The 25,294-nt window shown below is 31.4% G+C and overlaps 2 protein-coding genes across 10 annotated transcripts in view; one reads left to right on the forward strand and one right to left on the reverse strand.

Moving 5' to 3' along the window:
- Positions 1–1,401: 1,401 nt before the first annotated feature.
- LOC139491275 (uncharacterized) lies at positions 1,402–14,150 on the reverse strand. Its single transcript, XM_071278828.1, has 9 exons — positions 13,744–14,150; positions 13,090–13,197; positions 10,549–10,697; positions 9,818–9,976; positions 9,443–9,549; positions 8,610–8,721; positions 6,343–6,470; positions 2,872–3,019; positions 1,402–1,536 (listed from the first exon to the last, which is right to left on the reverse strand). Exons 1-9 carry the CDS (start codon positions 14,014–14,016, stop codon positions 1,521–1,523), a joined length of 1,200 nt encoding a protein of 399 aa, XP_071134929.1. The 5' UTR covers positions 14,017–14,150; the 3' UTR covers positions 1,402–1,520.
- Positions 11,858–25,294, forward strand: part of LOC139491274 (four and a half LIM domains protein 2-like) — an 86,604-nt gene continuing 73,167 nt past the window's right edge. The window contains exons 1-2 of one of the 9 annotated variants that reach the window (XM_071278826.1): positions 11,858–11,891; positions 25,041–25,242. In XM_071278826.1, the coding sequence (XP_071134927.1) occupies positions 25,102–25,242 (141 nt within the window). In that variant the 5' untranslated portion in view covers positions 11,858–11,891; positions 25,041–25,101. Of the gene's footprint in view, positions 11,892–21,131; positions 21,168–21,789; positions 21,873–22,989; positions 23,099–25,040; positions 25,243–25,294 lie in introns of those variants that run through there. The other 8 variants (XM_071278822.1, XM_071278824.1, XM_071278817.1 and 5 more) reach the window with 8 other exon arrangements.

Below are 25,294 nucleotides of genomic sequence, written 5' to 3' on the forward strand. Positions count from 1 at the left end.
TCAAAAGAGATGTGGGACATACGTCATTTAGACTGTGGATCATTAAATCAAGTTGATACAGCAACCTAAAAAAACGAATCAATGCATTGTCGGCGCTGTCATTCAGCTATTTTTATCCTATGGTAGGTAGACACACCTTTTCTGGTCTCATTTTTAATTTTAAAAAAACAAAAATCTGCATGTTCCTGTAGGAAATTTTGATACAATGGTGTATAAAGTTTCTGCAAGTCATAAAATCACAAAATTAGTTTCATTATATTTCTTCAACTTCTACTCTGTAACATTTTCATATTCGGAGTGATCGCAAACCATGGCTGAATCAAAAATCATGACAGCGTAAAGTCAACATATCACAGTCTTCAACAAAAAAAATAGTGTTAACATGATATGTTGAGGTTATAGTCGCCAAGACTTAACTGATTCTAATAAATATAACAGAGACTACCAAAGATCTTTTGGTATATACCAACACCGAATTCTACAAAAGACAACCACTGATGAGGTTCTTTTATTAGGACAGACACATGATCATACATGTATGGATAGTTTTAAGAAATATGGAAAGCCTAGATGAAAAAGTTGATGAAAAACAGACAGAAACATGTCTTCAAGAGTCAGAAATTGAAATCACTGGTAGAAAGATTGGATGAGTTGTGTGCCTAATTTCAAATATATTTAAACTTCCACTGAGAACAGTGGATGTCAAAAATCTTATTACCAAGTATATTGCTATGGCATTTTCTGTTGCTATGTTTTTCAACATTTTTGGTGTTTTCGTTGAAGAACATACATCTCATTAATCCTTAATCACTCATCTTTGAGACAGAATTTACTTATTATTCTGTGCATGTGTAAATCGAAAGTGATTGGTAAATAATTAAATCTATCATTTCTATGTATCAAACCCCTTAAATATGCCTTTGAGATCATGAATTTGTGTGTAATATTGAGTTTTGCAATTAAGTTTAAACAAATATAAAATTTCAAACCTGGTATATGTGTATCTATGATGAATTTGTGTAGTTTTGAAATTCAAAGGCAAAGTAACTTTGGTCAACTAAGATTGCCTTTAAAGGTAAGTGGATTCTAAAGAATACATTGCCTTGTGCCGAGGCATCTCCTGATCATGACAGTTGTCAATCTAACTAGTATTGTATCAGTACTCTGATTAAATATATATAAGTCCAGAATAGTCAGTAAAAGCTACTGAATTTCATACTTTAATAAACTGGCCCACAGATTTAACTTAAAATTTATCACAGTAAATTTGTGCAAATCACAATAACATGAGAAGTATTTGGAACTATATTTCAGTGTGTATACCTTTTGTGGCTTACATGGCTAATGGAATAATTTAACACATATGCATTAAAACAAAAACAAAATCTTAATAAATGAATAGTCTTTAAAAAAGTACAAATATTTAATTAAAGCAAATTGTTTCATATATTGTTTATACTTTTGTTCTTTGATCACAGTTTTGTTTCATAAGAAATTACATCTTCTAAGATCCACTAACATCAACTTTCTTTGTTCCTGTAAAATAACAAAATTAACTTAAGTTCTACATTTTGTAGTAGTAAAGCTCGTCATAGTGTATAAACAATTTATTTAATAATAAGGCATAAACTGCATTGGAAATATTTTCTTAATATTGTAGACCTTTAATAGCATAGTGTCAGATGATGAATCAATAAATGTGATACATATGTTAAATAAACAGATCTGTAGTTCTACACATAGCTAATTTTAAACAATAATAAAGAACATAATGGTAACATTACTTCCAGTTAACAGCTAATAAGCGCAAAATATGAACTTCACGGTTTTATTTAACGTATATACTTGTCCTAAAGACTGCACACTTGCTTGCTAAACATGTCGACCAAGTAAACTAGTAACATACTGTAAAATTTAAATGTTGTGGTCTTTCATGTTAATATAATCGTATTTATTTAAGACAACTGTGAATAAGTAGAGATAACAACTCTTTTTCACTTTATAATCACCACTCCATTTTGTTCGCTTGTAGAAGTACAATAACAATGTAAAGTGACTGAGAAATTGCCCAGAACACAAAAAATCATGAAAATAATGTCAACATCAGTTGACTCATGTCTAGAACTGGCATATACACTAAACAATTATATTTATATTTTATACTGTAAACTAACTTATTTACATAGATATTTTATTTTGGGTCAGACCTTTCTTTTTTGAGGATGCTTTTATCCTTAACAATATGCATCATTTCAGTTATATGAATACAAGTCCCTCTGTAGTCTTTCTTTACTTCTGAGCCTTTACATCTAAGTTTGTTAATATTTTATATAAGACTAATTACACAACTTCAAACTTATGTTTGTTGACAAACTTATGATTGTTGACTAGCTAGCTGCTACCTAATTATATGGTTTCTAGTCTTTAAAGATGCATTTTAGGAAATTTTGATAAATATCTACCGATAATCAGGTTGTCTGCATGTTGATATTGTAAAATATCAGCTGCGAGTCACAATATGAAGCTTTTTGTCCAGTGAGCACAGCGAAAGAGATAAAAAAATGTCTTCATATTGTGTCATGCAGCTGATATTTTAAAATATCAATATGCAGATAACCTGATAACTTATCGGGCTGTATTTGCGTCTTTTTTAAGTGTTTTCTGAGTTTCAACAGCACCCAGAAGTTGACTTGATGAGTTTGGTTAAATTTATCAACATCGGTTCAAACAATATGATGTCATTGATATGTCCTGGGTCAAAGTTATTAAGGCCAGGTCAATGTACTCTAAGTCACAAAGCCTTGATGCCGAATAATATTAAGAGCTGAGCAGAGTGATATAGACAGTGTGACGACCAATAATATAGATTACCTGTAATCCCATTCACTTATACCCCATCCTGTCTGTCCATTCACATCATATGTACTAAACCTTTCATGTATTTTAGCATCTCTACCTTCTCCTATATAAAATATTGGTGCTTCAAGAACTGTTATCTTCATGCTATATGTTTCATCACCTAAAAAGAAATGATATATATTGCTGCCTGTACGAACTGTGACGCCCGTATACGACACGGAAACCAGGCGTAAAAATCATACTTTATCCTGGCGGCATTGCAGTGTTTACAAAATGCATGTCCAGGCGTCAACCAGGTGTAAACCAGGCGTAAATGAGGCGTAAACTAGGCGTAAAATTAGGCGTAATATTTAAATGAGTACGCCTGGTTTACAAAAAAATAGGCGTAATATGCAAATGAGTATGCCTGGTCAATAAATAAACCAGGCGTAATATCCTTACATAATACTACACTTATTTTAGTTCAGTGTATTAACCTAGCTGTGTACTTTTGTGTATTTGATACAAACTTCTGTACTGTTGCTTTTGTTTCTTATTGTTTGACAAAAAACTTGAAATATCAACCATTGAAGAAGCTAATATAGAAATAAATACGATTTAAGCAGACACTGGCTCAAATAAGTTTAAAAATTAAGTTTAAATTTAAGAATATTGACAATTAATTTATCTCAATAAAAGTAGCATTTTAACTAAGTTGTTTTTGAAAGTTATTGTCTTTTGAATTAAAATATAAATGATAATACTGCAATTTAACTTCAAGTAAAAGATTTTAATGTTATTATCCAAGAATAAAGGTTTTGGGATTTCAAAATTTCTGATAGAACATAATACTTAATAACTTAGTTATACTCACATTATTATTATTTACCATGTATTACTACTTTCCTTTTATTTCACAATTTCATTAATTTATTTGATTCAGTATTTCCAATTTAAGATTCTTCCAAAAAGCACAAAACAAGCTAATTATCCCTGAATATATGAAGCTGCTATGTGTCTAACTCTTGCAAACTAAAACCAAAGAGCCAAATTTTGAAAAAAATCCCATGATCCTTTAAACAAAGGATTATGGGTATTTCTATTTACGCCATACCAACAGTTTTACGCCCGTAAGAAAACCTTACGCCTTGCTTATTTCAATTTACGCCAGGTTTACTGCTTTTTCTACGCCCGTAAGGACTACAAATTTACGTTTCCTGCTCCCTTACGCCTGGATCTAGACACGTAAATACCACTTATGCCTGGTTTACGCCTTATTTCCATACGGGTGCTTTTAGTGACAGTTGTTTTATGCAGATGTTCTTTTTAAGTAAGTTTAGATCACAATTATTACTGTTCTAATAAAACTTGAAATATATTTTGTGAAGGTGTTCTTTTTCAGTAAGTTCAGATCACAATTATGACTGTTCTAATAAATACTGACATAATTGTACAAAGCTGTTCTTTTATAGTAAGTCTAGCTCACAATTAAAACCATTATATATATGTATATTGATATAAAACTGAAGATGTGGTATGATTGCCAATGAGAGAACTTTCCACAAGAGACCAAATGACACAGAAATTAACAACTGTAGGTCACTGTGTTACGGCATTCAACAATGAGCAAAGCCCATATGGCAGAGTCAGCTATAAATGGCCCCGAAATGACAAATGTAAAACAATTCAAACGGCCTAATTTATGTACAAAAAATTTAGTCTTTATTCACATGGTACATTTTCTGTACAAAGGCAAAAATATAAACAAAGTCAGCAAACAAGAAAAATGTGAACTCAATACAATGTTGTCAAGTTTGCAAAGAGTCAAGTCACATGATTAGTCACAAAAGTCATGATTAGTCAAATGATGGTAATGATAAGTCACATGATGGTAAATGAAGCAAACTGTTCATCAAACAATGATGAAGAAAGTAGAGCTACTTTGATCTCTTCTTACCGAACCTGATTTTCTAAATGGAATATTCAAATTTGATCTAGGGTTATGCAGATGATATTTACTCAAGGCTTCTTACTTCTTAAACAAATTGCTATTTTAATTCAAAGTCAATATCAAAAGTTTTATTGAAAGTCAATGCGCAAAATTCACAAATAACATTAGCTCTGTAAAGCTTCTGCATCAACAACATAAAACAAAACTAAGTCGCTCACCATGGTCTATGTGCATATTAAACTAAGGACACATGATTCATGACAAAATTGTGTTTTGGTGATGGTGAATACCGTGATGTGTTTGTAGATCTTACTTTACTGAACATTCTTGCTGCTCACAATTATCTCTATCTATAATGAACTTGGCCCAGTAGTTACAGTGGAAAATATTTTGTAATAATTTACAAAATTTATGAAAATTTTTAAAAATTGACTATAAAGGGCAATAACTCCTTAAGGGGCCAATTGACCATTTTATTAATGTTGACTTATTTTTGGGTCTTACTTTGCAGTACATTTTTGCTGTTTACAGTTTATCTCTATCTGTAATAATGATCAATAATATTCAAGATAATAACCAAAAGCTGCAAAAAAAACAAACAACAAGTTGTCTGAATGGTCTGAAATTTTAGGGCAGATAGATCTTAACCTAATGAACAATTTTGTTTGTCAGATTTGCTTTAAATCTTCGGTTTCAGAGATATGAGCCAAAAACTGCATTTTACCCTATGTACTATTTTTAGCTATGGCAGCCATCTTGGTTTGCGGACAGGATCATCAGACACATTTTTTAAACTAGATATCCTAATGATGATTGTGGACAAGTTTGGTTAAATTTGTCTTTGTAGTTTCACAGGAGAAGATTTTTGTAAAGATTACAAAAATTTATGAAAAATTGTTAAAAATTGACTATAAAGGGCAATAACATTTTGGTCATGTTGACTTATTTGTAGATCTTACTTTGCTGAACATTATTGCTGTTTACACTTTATCTCTATCTATAATAATATTCAAGATAATGACCAAAAACTTCAAAATTTCCTTAAAATTACCAATTCAGGGGCAGCAACCTAACAACGGGTTGTCCAATTCATCTGAAAATTTCAGAGCAGATAGATCTTGACATGATAAACAATTTTACGCCTGTCAGATTTGCTCTAAATGTTATGGTTTCAGAGATATTAGCAAAACTCTACACATTACCCCTATGTTCTATTATTAACTATGGTGGCCGTCTTGATTGGTTGGCCGGGTCACAGGACAAATCTTTTAAACTAGATACCCCAATGATGATTGTGGCCAAGTTTGGTTAAATTTGGCCTAGTAGTTTCAGATGAGAAGATTTTTGTAAAAGTTAATGACAACGGACAACGGACGCCAAGTGATGAGAAAAGCTCACTTGGCCCATTGGGCCAGGTGAGCTAACAATACACATAATGTTAAAAATGAAAAATAGTAAGTTGGACAACAATAAATCACCAAGGTGCCGGGTGCAGTCTCTGTCTTATCGACAAGTAGAATAACAAATTATTATAACAAAGCAACAATATATACCTGCAGTAAATTTTAGGGTCATTTCCTTTGGAGGTTTGCCATCTTCTCCATAGTCGTAGAATTCAAAATCGCACCAAGATACAGAATCCATTTTACCATCAGGATGCAAAACATACCCCACTAATAATCTGATAAAAAATGAAATAAATAAAAAAAAAAAAAATTATGTGAATTAAATGATACTTTTTAAAAATTGCTCAAATACAATACAAAATATAGACATGAAGGAAAGGAATTCTTCTAATTTCGAAAAAAGACACTCATCAGATGTCCTTTATATTTATGCAAACAAAACTTATGGCATTTGGTTTAATATGTACTGTTATATTTTGATACAGTTGAATGGCTGGTAAAGGTTTAGGCTATGTTAAACAAATTTGCAAGATATCATTTTAATAACCTATAACACACTACAAGTATTCTTTCCAATGTTATTGTACCGAATGATTTTCTTAAACATGTTCAACTTAAAATATTCTAATATGTAACTTATTAACCATTTATATGTTCTACTTGTACAAATGATCTTCCTTAATGATGCCTTGTGAATGACATGTTGTAGGACCTAAAACGAATCGGATTGAGGTTAGGAATACGCAGGTGAGGGACAACATATAAAACTGCATTAGTAATGGTAGATAAGACAATTTTTTTAAATTGAGTTGTCTACCTTTTGCAAGAAAATAAATTAATAGGTTCTTTTTACATTTGTTCAGTATAAATTGCTCTTAGTTCTGTGAGGCACTAAAATACTAAGACAATACAGCAAATTGATGCTTTAAATAATTTAGGGTCAGCAGTTCAGTTAAAAGGGAATTTTGGATGTTACTGCTCAAGGTGGTTGGTAATACCATTGTTGGTGGTAATTTGACAATATTTTGGGTGGGGTTCCATTGAAGGGTGGCATCATAACAAAATCCTAAATTACCAGTTTGTACTGCGTTAGCTGCTTCCTTTTAAATTTATGTTTATTTGTGTGAAACAAGCACTATCTAGATATCTCCCTCTGAGAATTTTTTAATATGTAAAATCACTGATTGATAATTATTGGATATGGCCTTGCAACCCTAGTATAAGTGAAAGCTTGCCATGCATACACTGTTGCATAACAAAGACCTAACTATAAATTCATAAATTCCTCTATTTAAGTGCAAAAAACAAAACAACTTTGTCCATTTATGTCTTTCAAGGTCTGTAGTATATAGCTAGGATAACAGAATCCCTAGATTGAATATGAAATATTCCTTTTACAGCATATTTAATATCAACAAAATGGATAAGGCATCCTACACTTCAAGAGGAATAACCAAATGAAGTGGCTCATCTGGAAAAGGTGGAATGTACAGAATAGGTAACAGGTAACACAATCAGTAGGACACAATATTTTACCACAACAATAATGCCAGATAATCAATACCTTATCTTGAATATTGCAACAAAGAAAGATATAACACTTTTCACAGCAAAGGATTTAAGGGGGGGGTTCATGGGTCTAAGTCAATTTTTTTTTTAATATAGGATTTCGCTATATTTTTCTATAAATGAACTTTATCTTATACTTAATAGAAAAATAAAATGAAAAAATGGGGTCACCATTCACTTACGCTCACAATCTGCCTTTGAAAGAAGCATACATTTTTGTAAAGGTACTTTTTTTCTGTTGAACTAATAGGAGAAATAGAGGTAATATCGAAATAAAAAAAGAATTTAAATACAGAAATCGCTCAAATTTTACAATAGTTTAGTTTAAGTACAGCTTATTTGAAAATTATAATAAAAATATAGGTCACCGATGAGTTAAAAAAGATATTTCAATTTTAATGCCAAAAAATGGCATTTTTGCACCAAAGGGAGATAATTTGGAGCTTTTTCATTGATATATACATTTTAAAAGTCATCTGGTGCCAGCACGAATAGATTTTTTGGAATGATTTTTGTACCATATGATAGAGTTACAACTAATATAGGTAATTAATAAAATTTTAATCAAATGTTTTATTTTTTTCTGAAATTTTTATACCCTCGATCCTCCTTAACAGTAAGTCATATTGGCTAAATAATATATACAAATACTTCTTTTAACTGAACGATGTTGTGCATCATTTATACAATCGACAGAAAAATTGCTTTCTTTTATGGAAGCTAACAATTATTACCCTTGTTTTCTAAGTACCAAATTTGTATTGATAATGGTCAATTTTATAACAAAATCATGATATTGCATACTCTCAGGGTTTAATCTGTTCTTTTTTCAGATAAAAATATACCTAGACATGGTCATTGGCATACAGATAGTTCCAACACAAATTGCTGTCCTATCTTCTAATGTACAATACTGTAAAGCATATCTATGGAAGTACTTCCAGTCTCTTATATTACCTAAAATCAAACATGTGCATAAATCAAAGATCTTGCCCTATTTGTTGAATGCAAACTTAGTAAAATATTAATGAGTGGGAGGTTAGGGCACCTGCTAAAATGTTTAACCTGCTACATTCTATATGTGAAAGTCCCAAGTCAGGATTCTCTAATAAAGTGATTGTTGTTTGTTTCTGTATATCATATTTGTTTTTTTCGTTTGTTTTGTACATAAATTTTCTTGTTTGAATAGTTTTTCATTTGTAATTTCAGGGCATTTTAAAGCTTGCTATGCAGTACAGGTGTTGCTTGTTGTTGAAGGCTGTATGGTGTCTGTAAGAGTGATACTGGGAAGTTGATTTTATGTCATTTTGTCAATGGTGGCAATCAAACCACATATGCTTGTTATTATACATAAACAGGTGTGAATTAAAAACACAGGTAAAGAGATTAGCGATCATTAGCCAATATTTCACTGAGGCATTAATATAGTTATTAGGAGGGCCCTCAGGATTATAACACTATACTGGAGTGGCAGTTTTATTACAGGAAAAAGATAACAAAAAAACAAAATATTCAAAATGGCGATTAAGAAACTCGATCTCAACCAAATGACCGAAATTATTTCTGTAAAAATATAAAATTTGTCCTAAATCCCAATTACTCATTTAGGACAAAATACTTTCAGTTTAGGACAAGACTGGCATATATGACCGTTTCCAAACCCTTGTACACAACTTACCATAAGAATGATCACGCACACCATCTACTTTAATAAACTTCTCGTCACCAGATATATTAACAGTTCCTGAAATCTCCCCAAATTGTTCATAATGAGTCTGGTGAACACTGTAATATACAATGTGTACATTGCAAGATTATAAATCTGAGCTTATTGTAAACAGGAATTTTTTACTAGATGGATAGATCTTTTTTGTGATTTTGCAATCATGATAAGATTATGAAAAATTCCCCCTCATGTAAATTTGATCATAAAGAAAATCTGCTAACTTTTATGGTTTTAGAAATTGATAAATCTAAACTCTGTGAAATTAAACTCATTTTTCCAGGTGCAATATAACTACAAAACAAAACAAAATTTAAATTACAGTTCTACCTTTTCAATACATCAAAATATTTTCTTGACCATTTCTCTCTAGCAATTGCATCAGCCATAGCATTAGGGTGGAGGTCTGTATCAAAGTCAAAATACTTTGTAAAGGCTACCCATTCAAGGTCAAATGTTACATCGACTAATTTATCTGTTGTCCTATTTCTGTAAAAGACAAAAAATTATTCATATTTCAAATTAATTTCAAATTACTACTTAGAATCAATAGCCTATCTTTATACATTGGGTAAATTTGACAAAATTAAATTTAACAAGAGCCTGTCAAAATCATGTTTTTTTTTAACATTTTTTGGTGTTTTTTTAAGCAATCAAGGGCCACAACTCACAAACAGCATTAGTTGAGATTGTCAAAATCAAATTTCAAGTTGAAAATTGAAACGTATTCGTTAGATATGGTTGTCCAGTTATTGTACAGAAACAATTTCTAGCACCATATTCCAATCAATCAAGGACCATATAACTCCTGGGTGACAAAAGGGAAATTCACAAAACAAGCTTGTCTTTATTTTGTCATGAGAAACAACATATTGAAATTTAAATTGGAAAGATTAATTTGATTAACCAATAAAAAATCTTATTATTTATTTGGGGTGGTACCTGATGTATAGTGTTTAGCCCTGTTTAAACATTTGAAGACCATCTTCTTCAAGCAACAATTCATCATTCATAAAACAACGCTTGAAACTATGTTTAAAAGTATTCTATAAAAAAATAACCTCATTTTGCCATTATATGATAATTTCCATTTTTTCATTGGCTCCACAACATCAAATCTAAGACCACCAGCAGCAAAAGCATTCTTCTCTGTTCCTTGTAACCTTGTATCAGGCAAAGAGGGTATCTCAAGAAAGCCAATCTCTGGTATCTATAAAATCAAAACATTGAAAGTTGTATCAGGCAAAGAAGGTATCTCAAAAAAGCCAATCTCTGGTATCTATAAAATCAAAACATTGTATTCTGTATCAGACAAGAAGATATCTCAATAAAGCCAATCTCTGGTATCTGTTAACAAACAAAGCAAAGTAACCTTGTATCAGACAAAGAAGGCATCTCTAGAAAGCCAATCTTTGGTATCTATAAACAAGAATGTGTCCCACTCACACTATAATTTTCTATGTAAGTGGACTGTGAAATAGCTATAGGGGTCAAAACTATAAAAACCTCCAGGAAACGTGTACTAAGTTTCAAGATAATTTGACTTCAACTTTATTATAAACTAACTTGACCAAAAACTTAAACCTGAAGCGGGACAAATGTACCAACAAACAGACGAACGAAAGACAGTGGGGCAAAAAAAAACAATCATGAAAAAAAAGATTTAAAACTGACCCTTGTGTAATCATAACTGGCATACATGAAATCCCAAAAATGTTTTCTGAACAAAATAATAGGATCATCATTGGTTAAAGAAAAAGGAAAAAAAGAGACTTCAAAATTGAAACACAGCTGAAAATTCTAATTAACATAGATTTCAAGAGTCAAAGCAGGAAATGATTTATAAATTGTTTATATGATTGACTTCCAGTGGCAAATATTTCATTCACATAAAATACAACAACAGGATTATACTCAAATGCTTAGTAGAAACTCACAAACAGGATGTAAAAAAACTTTTTTCACTTAAAAATTCTTTTCATCTGAGAGTTCTACAATTTTAATGATTAAAATATCAATGTTGGGTTTCTTTACTTCTCTAAAATGGAATTTTCCATATATATAGCTCATACAGGAACTAAACATAAATCCATATTACATGTAGGTGTTAAATATAGCCAATAATACACATGAACTTATCAACCTTAGTTAAGTCATCTTAAACTGTGAAGGATAGTCTTGACTATTGTATAATGTAACCCAAATTTAAATCATTAAAATATATTTAGAATTATTTACATTGACTTCATTGTATTAATAATTTCAGAAAGGATGCAATTATCAAATAATGTGAATTATTAGTCATATAATGTATTTAAAACATTTAAATGCAACAGAGACTAACAGATATAAAATATATATATATTCTATACGTATTACATAAAACTAGGAACGGCTTTTGATTGTAAGTAAATGTTAGTAGTTATACCTCAGAGTTATACATTGTACAAGTAAGTACTCTATGAAAATTCTTTCTACACTACAGGTACCATAAATTATAAATGCCTTAAGTAACAACATCAGTCAACAATTATTTCTTGATCAATTATATTGTATGCCTGTAAAATTCAATAAAGAATAATCCATTTTCTCAAAAGGGAGATTATCATAACTTGATATACAATTCATCTAATATTCTCATTACATAATTATTCTAGGTAACAAATTTCTTAGTTAGAGATAAAATTTGCTGAAACAGTGATATACAATATTAGGTCAATGTCAGAAAAATATCAACTTTTTTGTATGAGGCTGAGAAACTGGGCAAGGGCGAGGTTCTACCGAGGCCAGTTTTGCGCCGAGTACAAAAAAGTTGATATTTTTCTGACATTGACCTAATATTGTTTTTATACTGCAACTTAAATAAATAAATTCATAACTTTTTAAATTGTTACACAAATTTCAAACTTATTTTCATCCCTTAATGAACCCTGACTGTGGAAAAAGTGTTCCATGATGAAATTGACATTGCACAAAATATAGCTGTGTTACTAGCTATATTTAGGAAATAATCACAACTAGTTGCAGTATAAATACATGGAATTGTATTTTGGTAGGCATAACAGTATACTGTGGATTTAATATTATTCGTTGGATACCAATTTTCGTTGGTTTCGTGGATACAGGTGAACCAAGAATTCAAATGTTCAACAAAGATGAAAACGAAAGTTTTCAGCAATTCACAAACATCGATACCGACGAAAATAAATGAATCCACAGTATAGCATAAGTTGCCTATGAGTCTTTTTATTTGTGAATTTTCTATATGAAAGCTTTGTAGAACACTAAAACATGAATGTCACATAATTCACCCTGTCTCCTGAATGATACAATATGTATTTTTAAAATGTAGTATGGGTCTTTTTTTCTTTCTATTTCAGTATATTCTATTATATTTGTTATACCCATATACATGATATACATTCAAATTGTTCAGTTGAATTTTGTTTTCTTACTTAATTTTTAAATGAAGAGCTTTTATGTGTTTTTTAAAGATAAAATAGTCAGGGTCATGTGGGTTGCAATCTCACATACGCTGTTCATGTAACTCACCAAAAATGTATATCTATATTATTCTGTCTTCTTACTTTAACATAACATACCCTTAGATAAAGTATAGTCTGGACAATATTATTCTGTCTACGTGCTGTAGCTGCCACCAAATACTGTCCGTCTTTATTACCACCATTGAAATAAACAGCATCAACTGCCTGAAATCAAGGATTTGTATAGTTACTTTTAAACTTGTAACACGCAATAACCTAATTTGTAACATGCAATTACTTAATTTGTAACATGCTATTACTTAATTTGTAAAATGTATTTTCTAAATTTGTAAAATATAATTACTTAATTTGTAAAATGCATTTTCCTATAATTTGTCAAATGCAATTTCTTAATTTGAAAAATGTAATTTCTTAATTTGTAACATAAAATTGAGAATGGAAATGGGGAATGTGCCAAAGAGAACAACCCGACCATAGAAAAAAAAAGACAGCAGAAGGTCACCAACAGGTCTTCAATGTAGTGAGAAATTCCCGCACCCGGAGGCGTCCTTCAGCTGGCCCCTAAACAAATATATACTAGTTCAGTGTATTTTTTTAATGCTTTTCTTGATTTTCTACATTTCTTGATTGGTGAAATGTAACTTCTTAATTTGTTAGACTCATGCCAGTCATGGTCCTTAGGATATTGCTTTTAATAAAAAAAAAAAAAAAAAAAAAAAAAACATATATAAGTTATATATTTATACTAACAAGAGGTTTCTCGTTGGGCAAAGTTTGTGCTTTGTCCATATCTTCTGGTGAATTTCTTGATCTCATTCCATAGCCTGCATTACTTCCTGATGCAACTTTTGCATTTTGATTTCGTCTTTTTCTCAAATACAGCATAAACCTCAGAAACCAAAACTTCACGAAATACCATTTGTTTTTCTGGTTATAAATGCCACACACTGGAGGTGGATCTTTTGCTGTCAACCATTTTATAAAAAATATAGCAGAAATCGAACCTATTATATAAATAATCATCGCGAATTTTTAGAGTTAAACCTGGGGCATAGTTATAATATATCTACATCTCCATCTCCATCGTACGACGATCCATCAGCACATAAGGATAACAAAACCAAAGGTCAAGAATTATGTTGCAAGGGAAGTAACTCTAAAATAAACCGCGGGAAATTAAAAACTGTGTCCGCAATGGAAGAAAAATATTTAAAACGATTAATACTAATTAAGCAAAACTTGTTTCAGTATGTTTCTTTAATAGTATTGTGTTTACAAATTCAAAAATCATCTTTATAGTCATAGATGTTACTGTTTGTAATTATTCAGTCACATACAGTGGCGGATGCAGGAATTTTCGAAAGGGGGGGTGCTAGCCCAGGGCAAAGGGGGGGAGCAGGGGGGGTGCAAAATTGTCCCGATTCAAATGCATTGATCGGCCAAAATAAAGGGGGGGTGCGGACCCCCGGAACCCCCCCTCTGGATCCGCCACTGACATACCTCAGATGGGGTCTAGAGGACTCTTTCAATTAACAGCCTCAAAAATAGGTACCTGCAAAATAGATTATATGCTCATAGGCGGATCCAGAGGGGTAGGGGGGAGGGGGTGGCCTTTTTGTGGTAAATTTTTTTTGGTAGATTATAAAGGGAATCACTGAAGCACGACTGAAAAGTTCTGGATCTGCCACTGATGCTATTTCGCCGGCTCTGATTAAGGCCAGTATATCAATTCAAGCCGGCAAAATAGCATGTTTCCATATAATTATTATTTTTAACACTCCAAAGCTAAATGAGAACCTTACATAGGCGGATCTAGGAGGGGGGGCTGGGCCCCCCTCTCTAGTCGTGGGAAAATTTTAGGTGTCAGCGCCCCCTCCCTTTTTATGAAACGTTCTGGATCCCCCACTGCCTTATAGATAATAGTTTATGATAAGCACGTTCCCCTAATGAAAGCCAGTATATCTTCACAAGATGCAGTTAAAGCAGAAAACAATATAAAGAAGAGATCAGAAATAATTCATCACAGCCAGCTATCCCAAAAAAACACCATAACATTCTAACCTCAATTTACTTTTCAAATGTATAATATCAGAGACATATAATACAATTGTATTATATGTCTCTGATAATATGTCACAAGGAGTGGGAGAAAAAACATCTTGTATCAATTCGGTTATTAAAGTTTGAAAAAAGACTGCAATGCATCGCTCCTTTGAACAGCTTGTATTTCTAATACTGAAATTGGTACGTATATTTACTTTGCACTGCTGACATGGAATATAAACTCAGAATATCATCAAGTTATTTTTTTTATAATTCAAAAGGACATCGGTACTTTCTGTCTCACAAATTATGTCCTTTTGTAAGTCAACTGAGTTCCAAGACCAATTTTGCTCAGAAAAGTTTTCTTATATAACTGATCTTTGTCGACACGGTTTGTTTTTATTTTGGTACTTCCTTAAAAAAATATAGGTCATAGAATACATTTTTTAAGATGGAGAAAACGGCAATTTTCCCCAAAAGACTAAAACGAACCTTAACTTTCCCCTTATATTAGGCACAAGAACAAGTGGTTGATTTATTTACTCGATATAAATATAGTCGGTGTCCCAGCCATACTTTTTGAAAAATATAACGGATAAATAGAATAACACATTCACAACGTTTATTATCGGATTTTATACTGTCAGGAAACTCGTAGTTGAATAACGAAGCGTTCAAAACAAGAGATACCTCATTACCTGTTGTGCATATAGAGATTTGCGTTCATTGCACGAACATAAAACTCGCAAGTCGGTGGAAAAGGAACTGACGAGACATGCAATGCAGCTTGAATACAAAAAAAAGCCATTAAGACCACACAGTAAATTAAGAAAATTGTTTTAAAAGCATACATCGTGCACGTGCTTTTGTAATCTCAATAGATATGTCACAATGCTCTCCAATTACTAAGGACTTCAAAATTTGTAGTCGAGCATATAACATAATGTTTGTTTTGGAAATGTTACCATCTTAATTGTTTTATAATTTACAAAGTACATTTTCTAGAAAAAAAATTATTGAATCAGAGAAAATAGTGGATATACATTTGCAGGTATAATAATAAAAGAGAAGTGAACCTATAGTGTAAAAATGAATGAAATTTGTTACAAAAATAAACATTCGATGTTTTCTCCCTAGTTAATCATCAACAAGGAATTAAGACTTCAAGTTTATATCATCCCTCTGTGATTTCTAAAATTTACCTGATGACTCCTCTTTAGTATTATCATCGGCGTCTCTTGGCATATCTTGTAGTGTTATTTCCATTTCTACCCATGCACAGCAGGCCCGTAGCCAGGATTTTCCAAAGGGGGGTTCGTTTGACTCACAAACTCGACTTTAACAGTCACAATTCGAACAGAACATCGACTTTAACAGTGCTTATTAGTTTTCAAGGGGGGGTTCGTCCGAACCCCTCGAACCCCCCCTGGCTACGGGTATGCACAGGCACTTGCCTTTGATTTCCCTCTATATATCAGTACCTTCATATAACACTTATACATATCTACAATACTAAAATTACGAGGTCCAATGTGTCAGCCGTCATCACGTAAAAACGACAAATCACAGAATTCAACTTTATATATAACTAATATAGTACAAAGGTGTAGATTAAAAATTACACCACTCCAGGTCCTTTTGTTTTCCACGTAATTAATATTGCCAAAAATTAAGAAGTTCCGGGTCGAGTCCGCTACCGATACCAATAGTATATTCACCTGTTACCTATTACCTTATCTGTACGTTCCGCATCTGACAGGCACACCACCATTGTATTCAGGATTAATATGCTATATACACGGGTCATAACCACAGGGTTGACACTACTAAATTGTCAAATTGTTACCTTTTGTAGTATTTCAGAAAGACTTTCTAAGATAACAATACAAATACTAAAAATCTGGACTAAAAATAAGGCGTATAGGTACAGTTTTCAATTTGTTAGTGGGCATGACGTAAAACAGCGAAGCAAAGAATTCAACTTTATTTATAACTTATATAGGACAATGCTGTTGATTAAAAAATACTCCATTCCAGGACCTTTTGTTTTCCAAAAAATTAATATTATTGTTTCAGTTCGACGGGTTCAAACAGAAAGACTTGAAAGCAGAGAAAAACTGTGTATCTTTTAATCGGCACGACTTTATGAGATGACAATACTAATACTAAAATAAGGCTTGCGCATAGTTATATACTTTAATTCAGTCACGGACCCGTGATAGGGTGTGTTCTAGTATGTTATATTATGGTTGATAGGATTTTTTCAGAGACAATTGCCTGCGCTAAGGACGATGGCTTCAGTGATTTTTTTTTAATAAACCAATCACTCATATATATATATTGGAGATTTATGTTTTAGCATCGAATACCGTTGCTATTGATGTATATATTACATGACAATTTCAAGATACTTTTACATTATTCATCATTTTTTTTTTATATATTTTTTAAATTATTTCAATTGCAAAAATTTAATATCAGCAGGGTATGCCTGAAATTCTTACTAGTCCAAAATAGGATTATGCACTTGGATTTTACCTCTGTTTTATTTCAGTTTTAAAGTAGCTGTAATAAACCTTTATAAAATTGTATCAAATAAAGGACTATATGCAAGTATACAGGAGCTATCTTCATGTATCGTCGTATGGGTGTCACCGCGTACTCATGATGCTGTGATATTTCATGTACCATTTTTTTCAAATATTGGAAAACTAGATACTAGTTTGATGTTTTAAAAAGCACGGTATCATGACTATCTGACTGAGATACAACTCGAATTGATGAACTAGAAGAGCAACCCTTATCTCCATTGTTTAAAAAAAAACCCACAAAACTTTAAAAGAAAAGGCATCCCTTACTGGGAATATAGAACGCTACAATACATGCCAAAACAAATTTCAACGTCAATTCATTTACCATATTTCTACTGAAGTAAGACATTGTTTAGAGCAAACTGAATATGTGAAAATTATAGACATACAACAGTGGAGATACAACACTATATAAAAATATTGTTCTCTGCTACATACCTGCGAACTGTCACTATTTGCGGGGGATTTCCCCCATGGAGGCTCCCAAATTGAAATTTTGAAAGAGCAATTTTGTCCTCAATTAAAACAAAACAATTAATTTTGCAATGACTTTAGGCTAAAAAAGTATAAAGAAGCAAAAAAAAAAAAAACAACGTTAGAATTGTTGCAGGCCCCCTGGAAGTTTTTTTTTAAGGACTATGACAGCCATCTAGCACGCAAAACCCCCATGGGCAATGAAAAGTTGGCAGGTACGCTGCTATTTCAATTCGAATACATTTTTGTTCAACTAGAGGATAGGATATATCTACGTTTACATGGGAAGTGGGAGATAGACCAATATAGTCTAAAAAAACAACCTCGCAGAAAGTGGAAATTTCGTATGGTAGACATTTCCTAGTTTTACAGGAAGACAGACTGATCAATTATAAATCAAACACAACCATTGATATTTTGTGTGTTCGGGTGGATTTCAGCACTAAGTTTGACTTTCGTGATGGCCAGGTTTTATTGATGAAGGGAGCCGGAGAGACGGAGAGAACCATCGACCTTCTGTCGGAAAACTGGAAATCCTTGACAGTTACGATTGGAGTCGTACGTATCTGAAAAGAGTTGAACTATTTAGACCACTCGGTCACTGAGGCAATCGTTGGATTTGTAATAAACGTCCTGCGCTGCAATTACTTATTATTAAAGCAAATATATAAATATATTAATAAACTGGTAAAAAAAAGTTTAACAGGCATATTTTTATTTCCACTTCTTTCAATTTATTATCTAATGATCTAACAATTCATCATCTTTCAGTGTTTTATAAACAACATATTGATTTCACGGTCCACCTAACACACAAGCAAACTTAAGTACACACTCAGACAGAAAAGCTATACTACCATTATAAATGAAACCTTATAAATGGACAATCCGAATATGTTCGAAACGGGGACATTATAATTTTGTTAAGGTGAGGGGAGTGTTAACATGTTAAAAACATTTAACAATCTTTTTCTTAATTCTGATTAAATTTTATAAGAAATGTTGGATTCGAAAATCAGCCATTTCCTTATTCCCTATTTGGGGTTAGTAAGATTTTGATTAGTTCATTCTCTCTACAGTTAGAATATACCCAATATGGCACGCAAACATGATGATTTGGTTATGTGGTTCATAAGAGAACATCATTATTTTTATGTATATGAAAGAAACTCAATCATAGTTCTTTGTTTCCGTGACTGTAACTTAATTTAGACAAGGAAAACATGAATGATGTTTAATTTGTTCAAGAATCTCCCAATTGATTTTATGTCTACAGGAAAATGTACGATTATTACATGTCTACAGATAAAACAAATGTTACTTAAATTGTAAATTATTTCTCATAATATTTACTTTTGGGATGGCACCGTAAAAAATAATCAGATTAATTTAGGAGAAGAAATGTATTAACGTTTTACTGTTATATTGTATCGTTTTGCTTGATTTAGGCCAGTAACTGTAATTTCAATTATTGTACGGTTAATTTTGAGATTTTGGTGAAATTTGATATAGAAAGAAGATTGTACTACAACATTTACCATTCGTACAAATCCAAGGTGAAACAGATAAATAATTTTGACACTCTCTGCAAGGCCAAACAGATAATTGTAGATATTGATCAATTTGAAACAGGTAAGATAAATTTATTTTATTCTCTTCATGATTTCTCAAATATATAAGCATAGAAAAAGCTATTTATAACTTTCATAAAAAAGGCACGCAATTTGGATTTGTGTTTGACTAATCATGGTTTAATTTTAAATTAAAATGAAGTTTCACGCCAAAAAAATATATTCAACTGTTAAAAATGTTCACATATTTCACCATATTGATGAAATAAAACCTGTTATTCGGAGTCTCGAGACAATGTTATATAAGAAAATAGAAGAACTTAAGATAATTTATGCATAGATTCATTTTTGAACCCCTTAAACACATAGGACAAAAAGGTAAAATTAAAACAAACATGGTATAATTCGAAACAGAAATTTTAAAACTATATGAAATAGGCAATGTGTTTTAGTTGGGATTATTATACTAACTGTCCAGGCTTTAGCTTAACTCGGTTCAATCATTAATTTTGTAACAGTTGGTCCTTTTTTATCTGCCAAAATAGCCCGTTCGTTCAAAAAACCGACCATTTCTATACATTTGAACTATAATCGTTTTGTGAAACAAACGGCATAAATTGAATAAAAACTTAGTTTTCTTACTTTTGAAAATACTTGATAAATGCATTTAATTATTAATGATGTTGCAAATAGTTTTTAAAGTTTCTAGTATTGATAAAAAAAACCCGGATTGTGGTAGATTTTCCGCACACGATGACACAATCTTTCAGCAAGTTTAACTGAAGTCTGGAGCTTGCATGCTAGAAGTCATTAATTATGTTTATACTTGTCATTTTGCTAAGTTGCTTCTGTTTCCTATTTTAATATCGGACTTTTTCTGAACCATCAATTGTCGCGCCGCATTTTTGCGCATGTCGGTCCCAAGTCAGAAACTTCTTGCTTGCGTGGTTTTAATTTTGACTAATTTGTATGTTTACGAGTTGAGTGTGTCGCTGAACTAGCTTTTTGTTTAAGGCCAGCTTAATCCCGTCTTTTGGTGCGGGCTTTTTTCCAGAGGCGGATTTAGTCCGTTTCTGCTCTTTCATCGGGTTTTTGTCTTTTTGACATGTACCCCATTTCCTGATAAGTCCGTAATCTATATGATATCCTATATGTCGGGGAGAAGTTCACTTTTACAAAAAAACATAACTATTTCCCTATATTTAGCTATGCATTAACTACAGAGTCCGTGCGGAACTCCTGTGAGAAATCAAGCACACCTACTCGGAATTATTACATTTTATATTGTATAAACCGCAAGAAGTAGAAATGCAATAAAATAAATATACTAAATCAAATTGCTTCACATAAATATTTCTGATATTAGATCTATTTTAATAATTCAATATGTGAAATAAACTGGTTGTGGGATACTTAAAAATCGCAATCGAGCGCTGCAATTAAAGGGAGACAACTTACCAAATGTCAAGGAAAGCCTGAGTGTCACTGATGAGATGTAGAGTGGGGTGCTCATTTTCGCCATATCTTTCCATGTTTTCTACAGTTTATGTTCAGGTCTATATGTTTTTGAAGTATACTGATATTTCTATATGAAGATAACTTCAAATGCAAAACATTCCTAAGCATGAAAACATGTTTGTTTGCAAATAATCATCTGTAAAGTTAGATTAAAAGGTGTTTGAAATTTCCTGAAGTTTTGTCAATGGGGGACACATATTCGCCGTTTTTACACATCTATTTAAAACCAAAAAACTGCAGCTTTATATAATATTTATCAAATAAATTTCATTATAGATGAACAGCAGACATTTCAAAGGTGTAAAAATCAGAAATTTAGGCCAATCAGTCAAAAAAATGCTAAGAAAAAAATCTATGAAAATCCTGTTTTTCATTCAGGAAATTGACCAAAAATCGTTGTCCCTTTTTCGATCTTTTGCAGTAAGTGCCGTAATTTTGTTTAAGCTTAAAAGATAATCATATTTGTTATAAAATTATAATTTATTGGCATATTTCTACCATTTCAGCCATCCTTTGAAGTGTTTACACCTCAAAATCATAAAACGGCGAAATTGTGTCCCCGGCGAATATGGGCCCCCCACTCTATGATTTTTCTTAAGGAATGATAAGCTCGATCGATTAAAACACTAACTATGGTTTCGTCTATTGTCGATATGTACTATAAATTCATACACAGCACAGTGTAGGGTAGCTTTACCACATCGTCATGAATCTTAAATTATTTAGAAAAAAATAATGAATTATCTCCCCATTATGGACAGTGTTTATCACTTACATTTTTACTTCAGAACAATGGTCAGGCCTACATGCAAAATAGTTTTAAAATTTTTACCATATACAATTTTTTGTTTACTAATTAGAAGATATATATTTGTATTGCAATTGTCTGAGATAAAAAGGGGTTGGGTTATACATTTTTTTTACTAAAAAAATTATTCTGATCTCAAATTTGAGGAAAAAATATTCTGGTCAAGCAAATGACAAAAAAATATATTTTGAAACCATATTTTCCCCATACCTTAAATATTGAAGAAACAAATATTGATAGAGAAGAGTAACTAAATAAAATTCAGTGATTTATTGTGCGAAACAATTTTTCTGACTCAGACTAAATAACATCATAAGTTCAATGGTTGCCCCCAAAACAGAAGATAAAAATGGGGCGCCTAATTTATTCTTGTAGCCCTAGAAAGTACATATTTATGTATGATTAATACTCTTCCTCAATCCTGGACTAACTTTATTGCAGACACAAAACATGTTAATTGAGGTTTTTGGTAAAGTGATGTTAAATTTGCTTGAGGTTGTTTGTAGGACTAACTTTAATGTTCATGTGGAATCTTTGTTGTTGAATTTTTGGCTAATATGTCATTGGTTTTTTTTCAATTTTTTTATGAACACAAGCATTTTCATTATAACACTTGTAACCAGAGAAGAATTCCAAGTTTGATGGAGACAAGCAATTTTGTAATGAAATGCATGCTCTCTTCATGCATTTCATTACAAAATTGCTTGTCTCCATCAAACTTGGAACTCTGTGTTACAAGGCAGTTACAGTAACAGCTGACTAAGTATCTACTACATTTTCTAAGGGAAGCAATTCTGTCACATTTCCCTTACCTCAAAAGTCATTATACTCTATAATGATGATACTGTTTTACCTTTGTCTGTCCGTCTGTTCATCTCATGACTATTTCGTCGCCCCTTTTTCTCAGGAAATACATCATTAGGATTTCTGAAATTTGGTTTTAGGGTTAATATGAGTCAGCTATACTATGTGATGCTTTATTAGATTCATCACTCAACAACTTCCTGTTTATAATACAGGGTGGGGTATTATATCAGTGTGCAGCAGCTCACAGTGAGTGTTTCACTTATTTTGGTCTGTCTGTCTTCCCATGATCAACAGTGAGTTATTTCAAATTTTTAGGTATGTTTAAGATATAATGAAAATTAATTGATTATTTTTTTGGTAGCCTAATTAATGGGAAAGTTCTGACCATTTGAAAGAAGCTAGAAAAAAGCAAATAAACATTTATTGAATTATTGAAGATATAGCTAATAACTTTGATTGATTTATTATTATTTCTATAAAAGTATGACAAATTGGTGTAGTTGACCTTTCTGTAAAAAGTTAACATATATATCTTTATCTTGAAACTTTTGAATCAGGATTTTTAGCAAAAACAGCCATTTAATTAATCTATTTTCTTTAAAATGGATTAAATCGCTTGGACCAAAAGTAAAATTGGAAAACAAATTAGTTTTTCCGATATATATTTTTACAATAAATAGGCTTACTAAATGTGCATATCAATTTCTCAAAGTGCATTTAAAACATGAAAATAACATTTTTGAAGATTGACAACAAATGTTAAACAGGATATAAAAAGTTAAAAGAACTCAAACCGACAATTAAAAGATTTATAAACTTCTCTAAATTAAGAAATATCAGTATTAAAGATCAGTATCTTTTTCCTTAGGCATAGCTTTTAAATGCCTTGTCCTTCTTTAAAATATTTAATAAATAAATTCTTGTGGTTTACATTTCTTGCACTAAGCAATTAATACACATGATTTATTATGATATTTATTTAAGTATAGGTACAGTACAAGCACAGTGGAGTTTAACATTGGGAGCATGGTGTTTTTAATAACAGTCGTGCAAAATAGTACAAATCCTATATGTTATGAGAACAAAATTTTCTAGTGTAATTCCACTTTTGCATTTATAAAATTTTAGTTGTAATGGGAGTAAGAAATTGTTATTAAAGTTTACGAAAATAATCCAAATTCTATTGAGTTATAGACGGGAACAGAGGAGTCATGTGACTGCTACTCACATGGTATCTTAGTGCCTGGTTAATCTAAGAAAAACAATGATTATATTTATGGTATATTTAAGGAGTAACCATTAAACTGTATCACATACCAGTAGATAAAATGTGCTATGCCATTTTTGTGCCAAAATAATTTATTTACAAAACTTGGTTTGGTGAAAACTAAATTATGAAGTTAGGATAGACACTAAAGCTTTTGAGGTTAACAGGTCAGTCTATGCCATGGTCACAGTGCTCAGCTATTGTAAGACCTAAGTTTTAGTTTCTCAATGATATCTTTTGAACTTAATGTTCAATTGTTACAAAAGTTGGTCTGGTGATGTACCACAGGTCAAGAAAGACCTTATTAATTTGGAGTCAATAGGTCAAAGATCAAGGTTACAAGATCAATTTTATGGATAGATTTAAATTTGTGCAAAAATTATGGTTTTAGAATTTTATATTAATCTTAAACTTGGTGTGATAATGGCCCAAGTAAGAAGAAGACCCATATTGTTTTTGAGGTCACTTGGTCAAAGTTCAAGGTCACAACAACAAGTTGTAGACCATTATTTAATTATACTGCATGCACTGTATGAAAATAAAACTTTTTGGCAGGTATTTTTCAGAAGAATAAAAAAAATAGCTGACAATTACATGAAGATTTCTTCTCTGTGTACATTTTTTTTTTATTATAAAAGTAGTTGTTCAATTTTAAATATATAGTTCTCTTTAATTAGATGAATATAAGTTATTAAAAACAAAAGTGAAGATATTTATGTGAGAAAAAAAATATTTCCTATTAGAATAATTTATTTTTATTAAACTTTAAAGTTAATTTCAATATTTTAGAGACAGAAAAAAATACTGTCAAGACCATATCATAAGATAATCTTTATTTTGTAAGTGGGATGTCTTTTAAATATATATACAAATATTATATTTTTGGCCTGACAAGAACTTGGAGTGAAAGTGAACATAACACCTGCATAGTACTGTATAGTATCTCATCCTTTAAATTTATTTTACAGTTGAATTAACTTGGAGACAATAGATGAACTTTTACGTCACAGTGTCATTTCAGTGAAGAAAATGGCAGACGACATAAGACTTTACGAATCTGGATCTTCCCAAACTATTCAAAGTTTGAAAAATAATTCTTATATGACAGACATTGATGATGTTATAATTGACCAGATTAATTTTGATGCAGAAAAGGATAATTTTACAAGGGTAAGTAGACAATATTAATTAAATATGTAAATTTATAGTTTACTTCTGTGTG

The sequence above is a fragment of the Mytilus edulis genome, chromosome 10 (assembly GCF_963676685.1).
Source record: "Mytilus edulis chromosome 10, xbMytEdul2.2, whole genome shotgun sequence".
Taxonomy (NCBI): domain Eukaryota; kingdom Metazoa; phylum Mollusca; class Bivalvia; order Mytilida; family Mytilidae; genus Mytilus; species Mytilus edulis.

Excerpts from the sequence above, each read along its gene's own strand:
- LOC139491275 (XM_071278828.1), bottom strand. The coding sequence starts at position 14,016 with ATGATTATTTATATAATAGGTTCGATTTCTGCTATATTTTTTATAAAA. Across the intron at positions 9,977-10,548 it reads TCATATAATGGCAAAATGAG|AAATAGGACAACAGATAAAT; the intron begins GTTATTTTTTTA and ends TGTCTTTTACAG. Across the intron at positions 3,020-6,342 it reads GACCCTAAAATTTACTGCAG|GTGATGAAACATATAGCATG; the intron begins GTATATATTGTT and ends ATTTCTTTTTAG.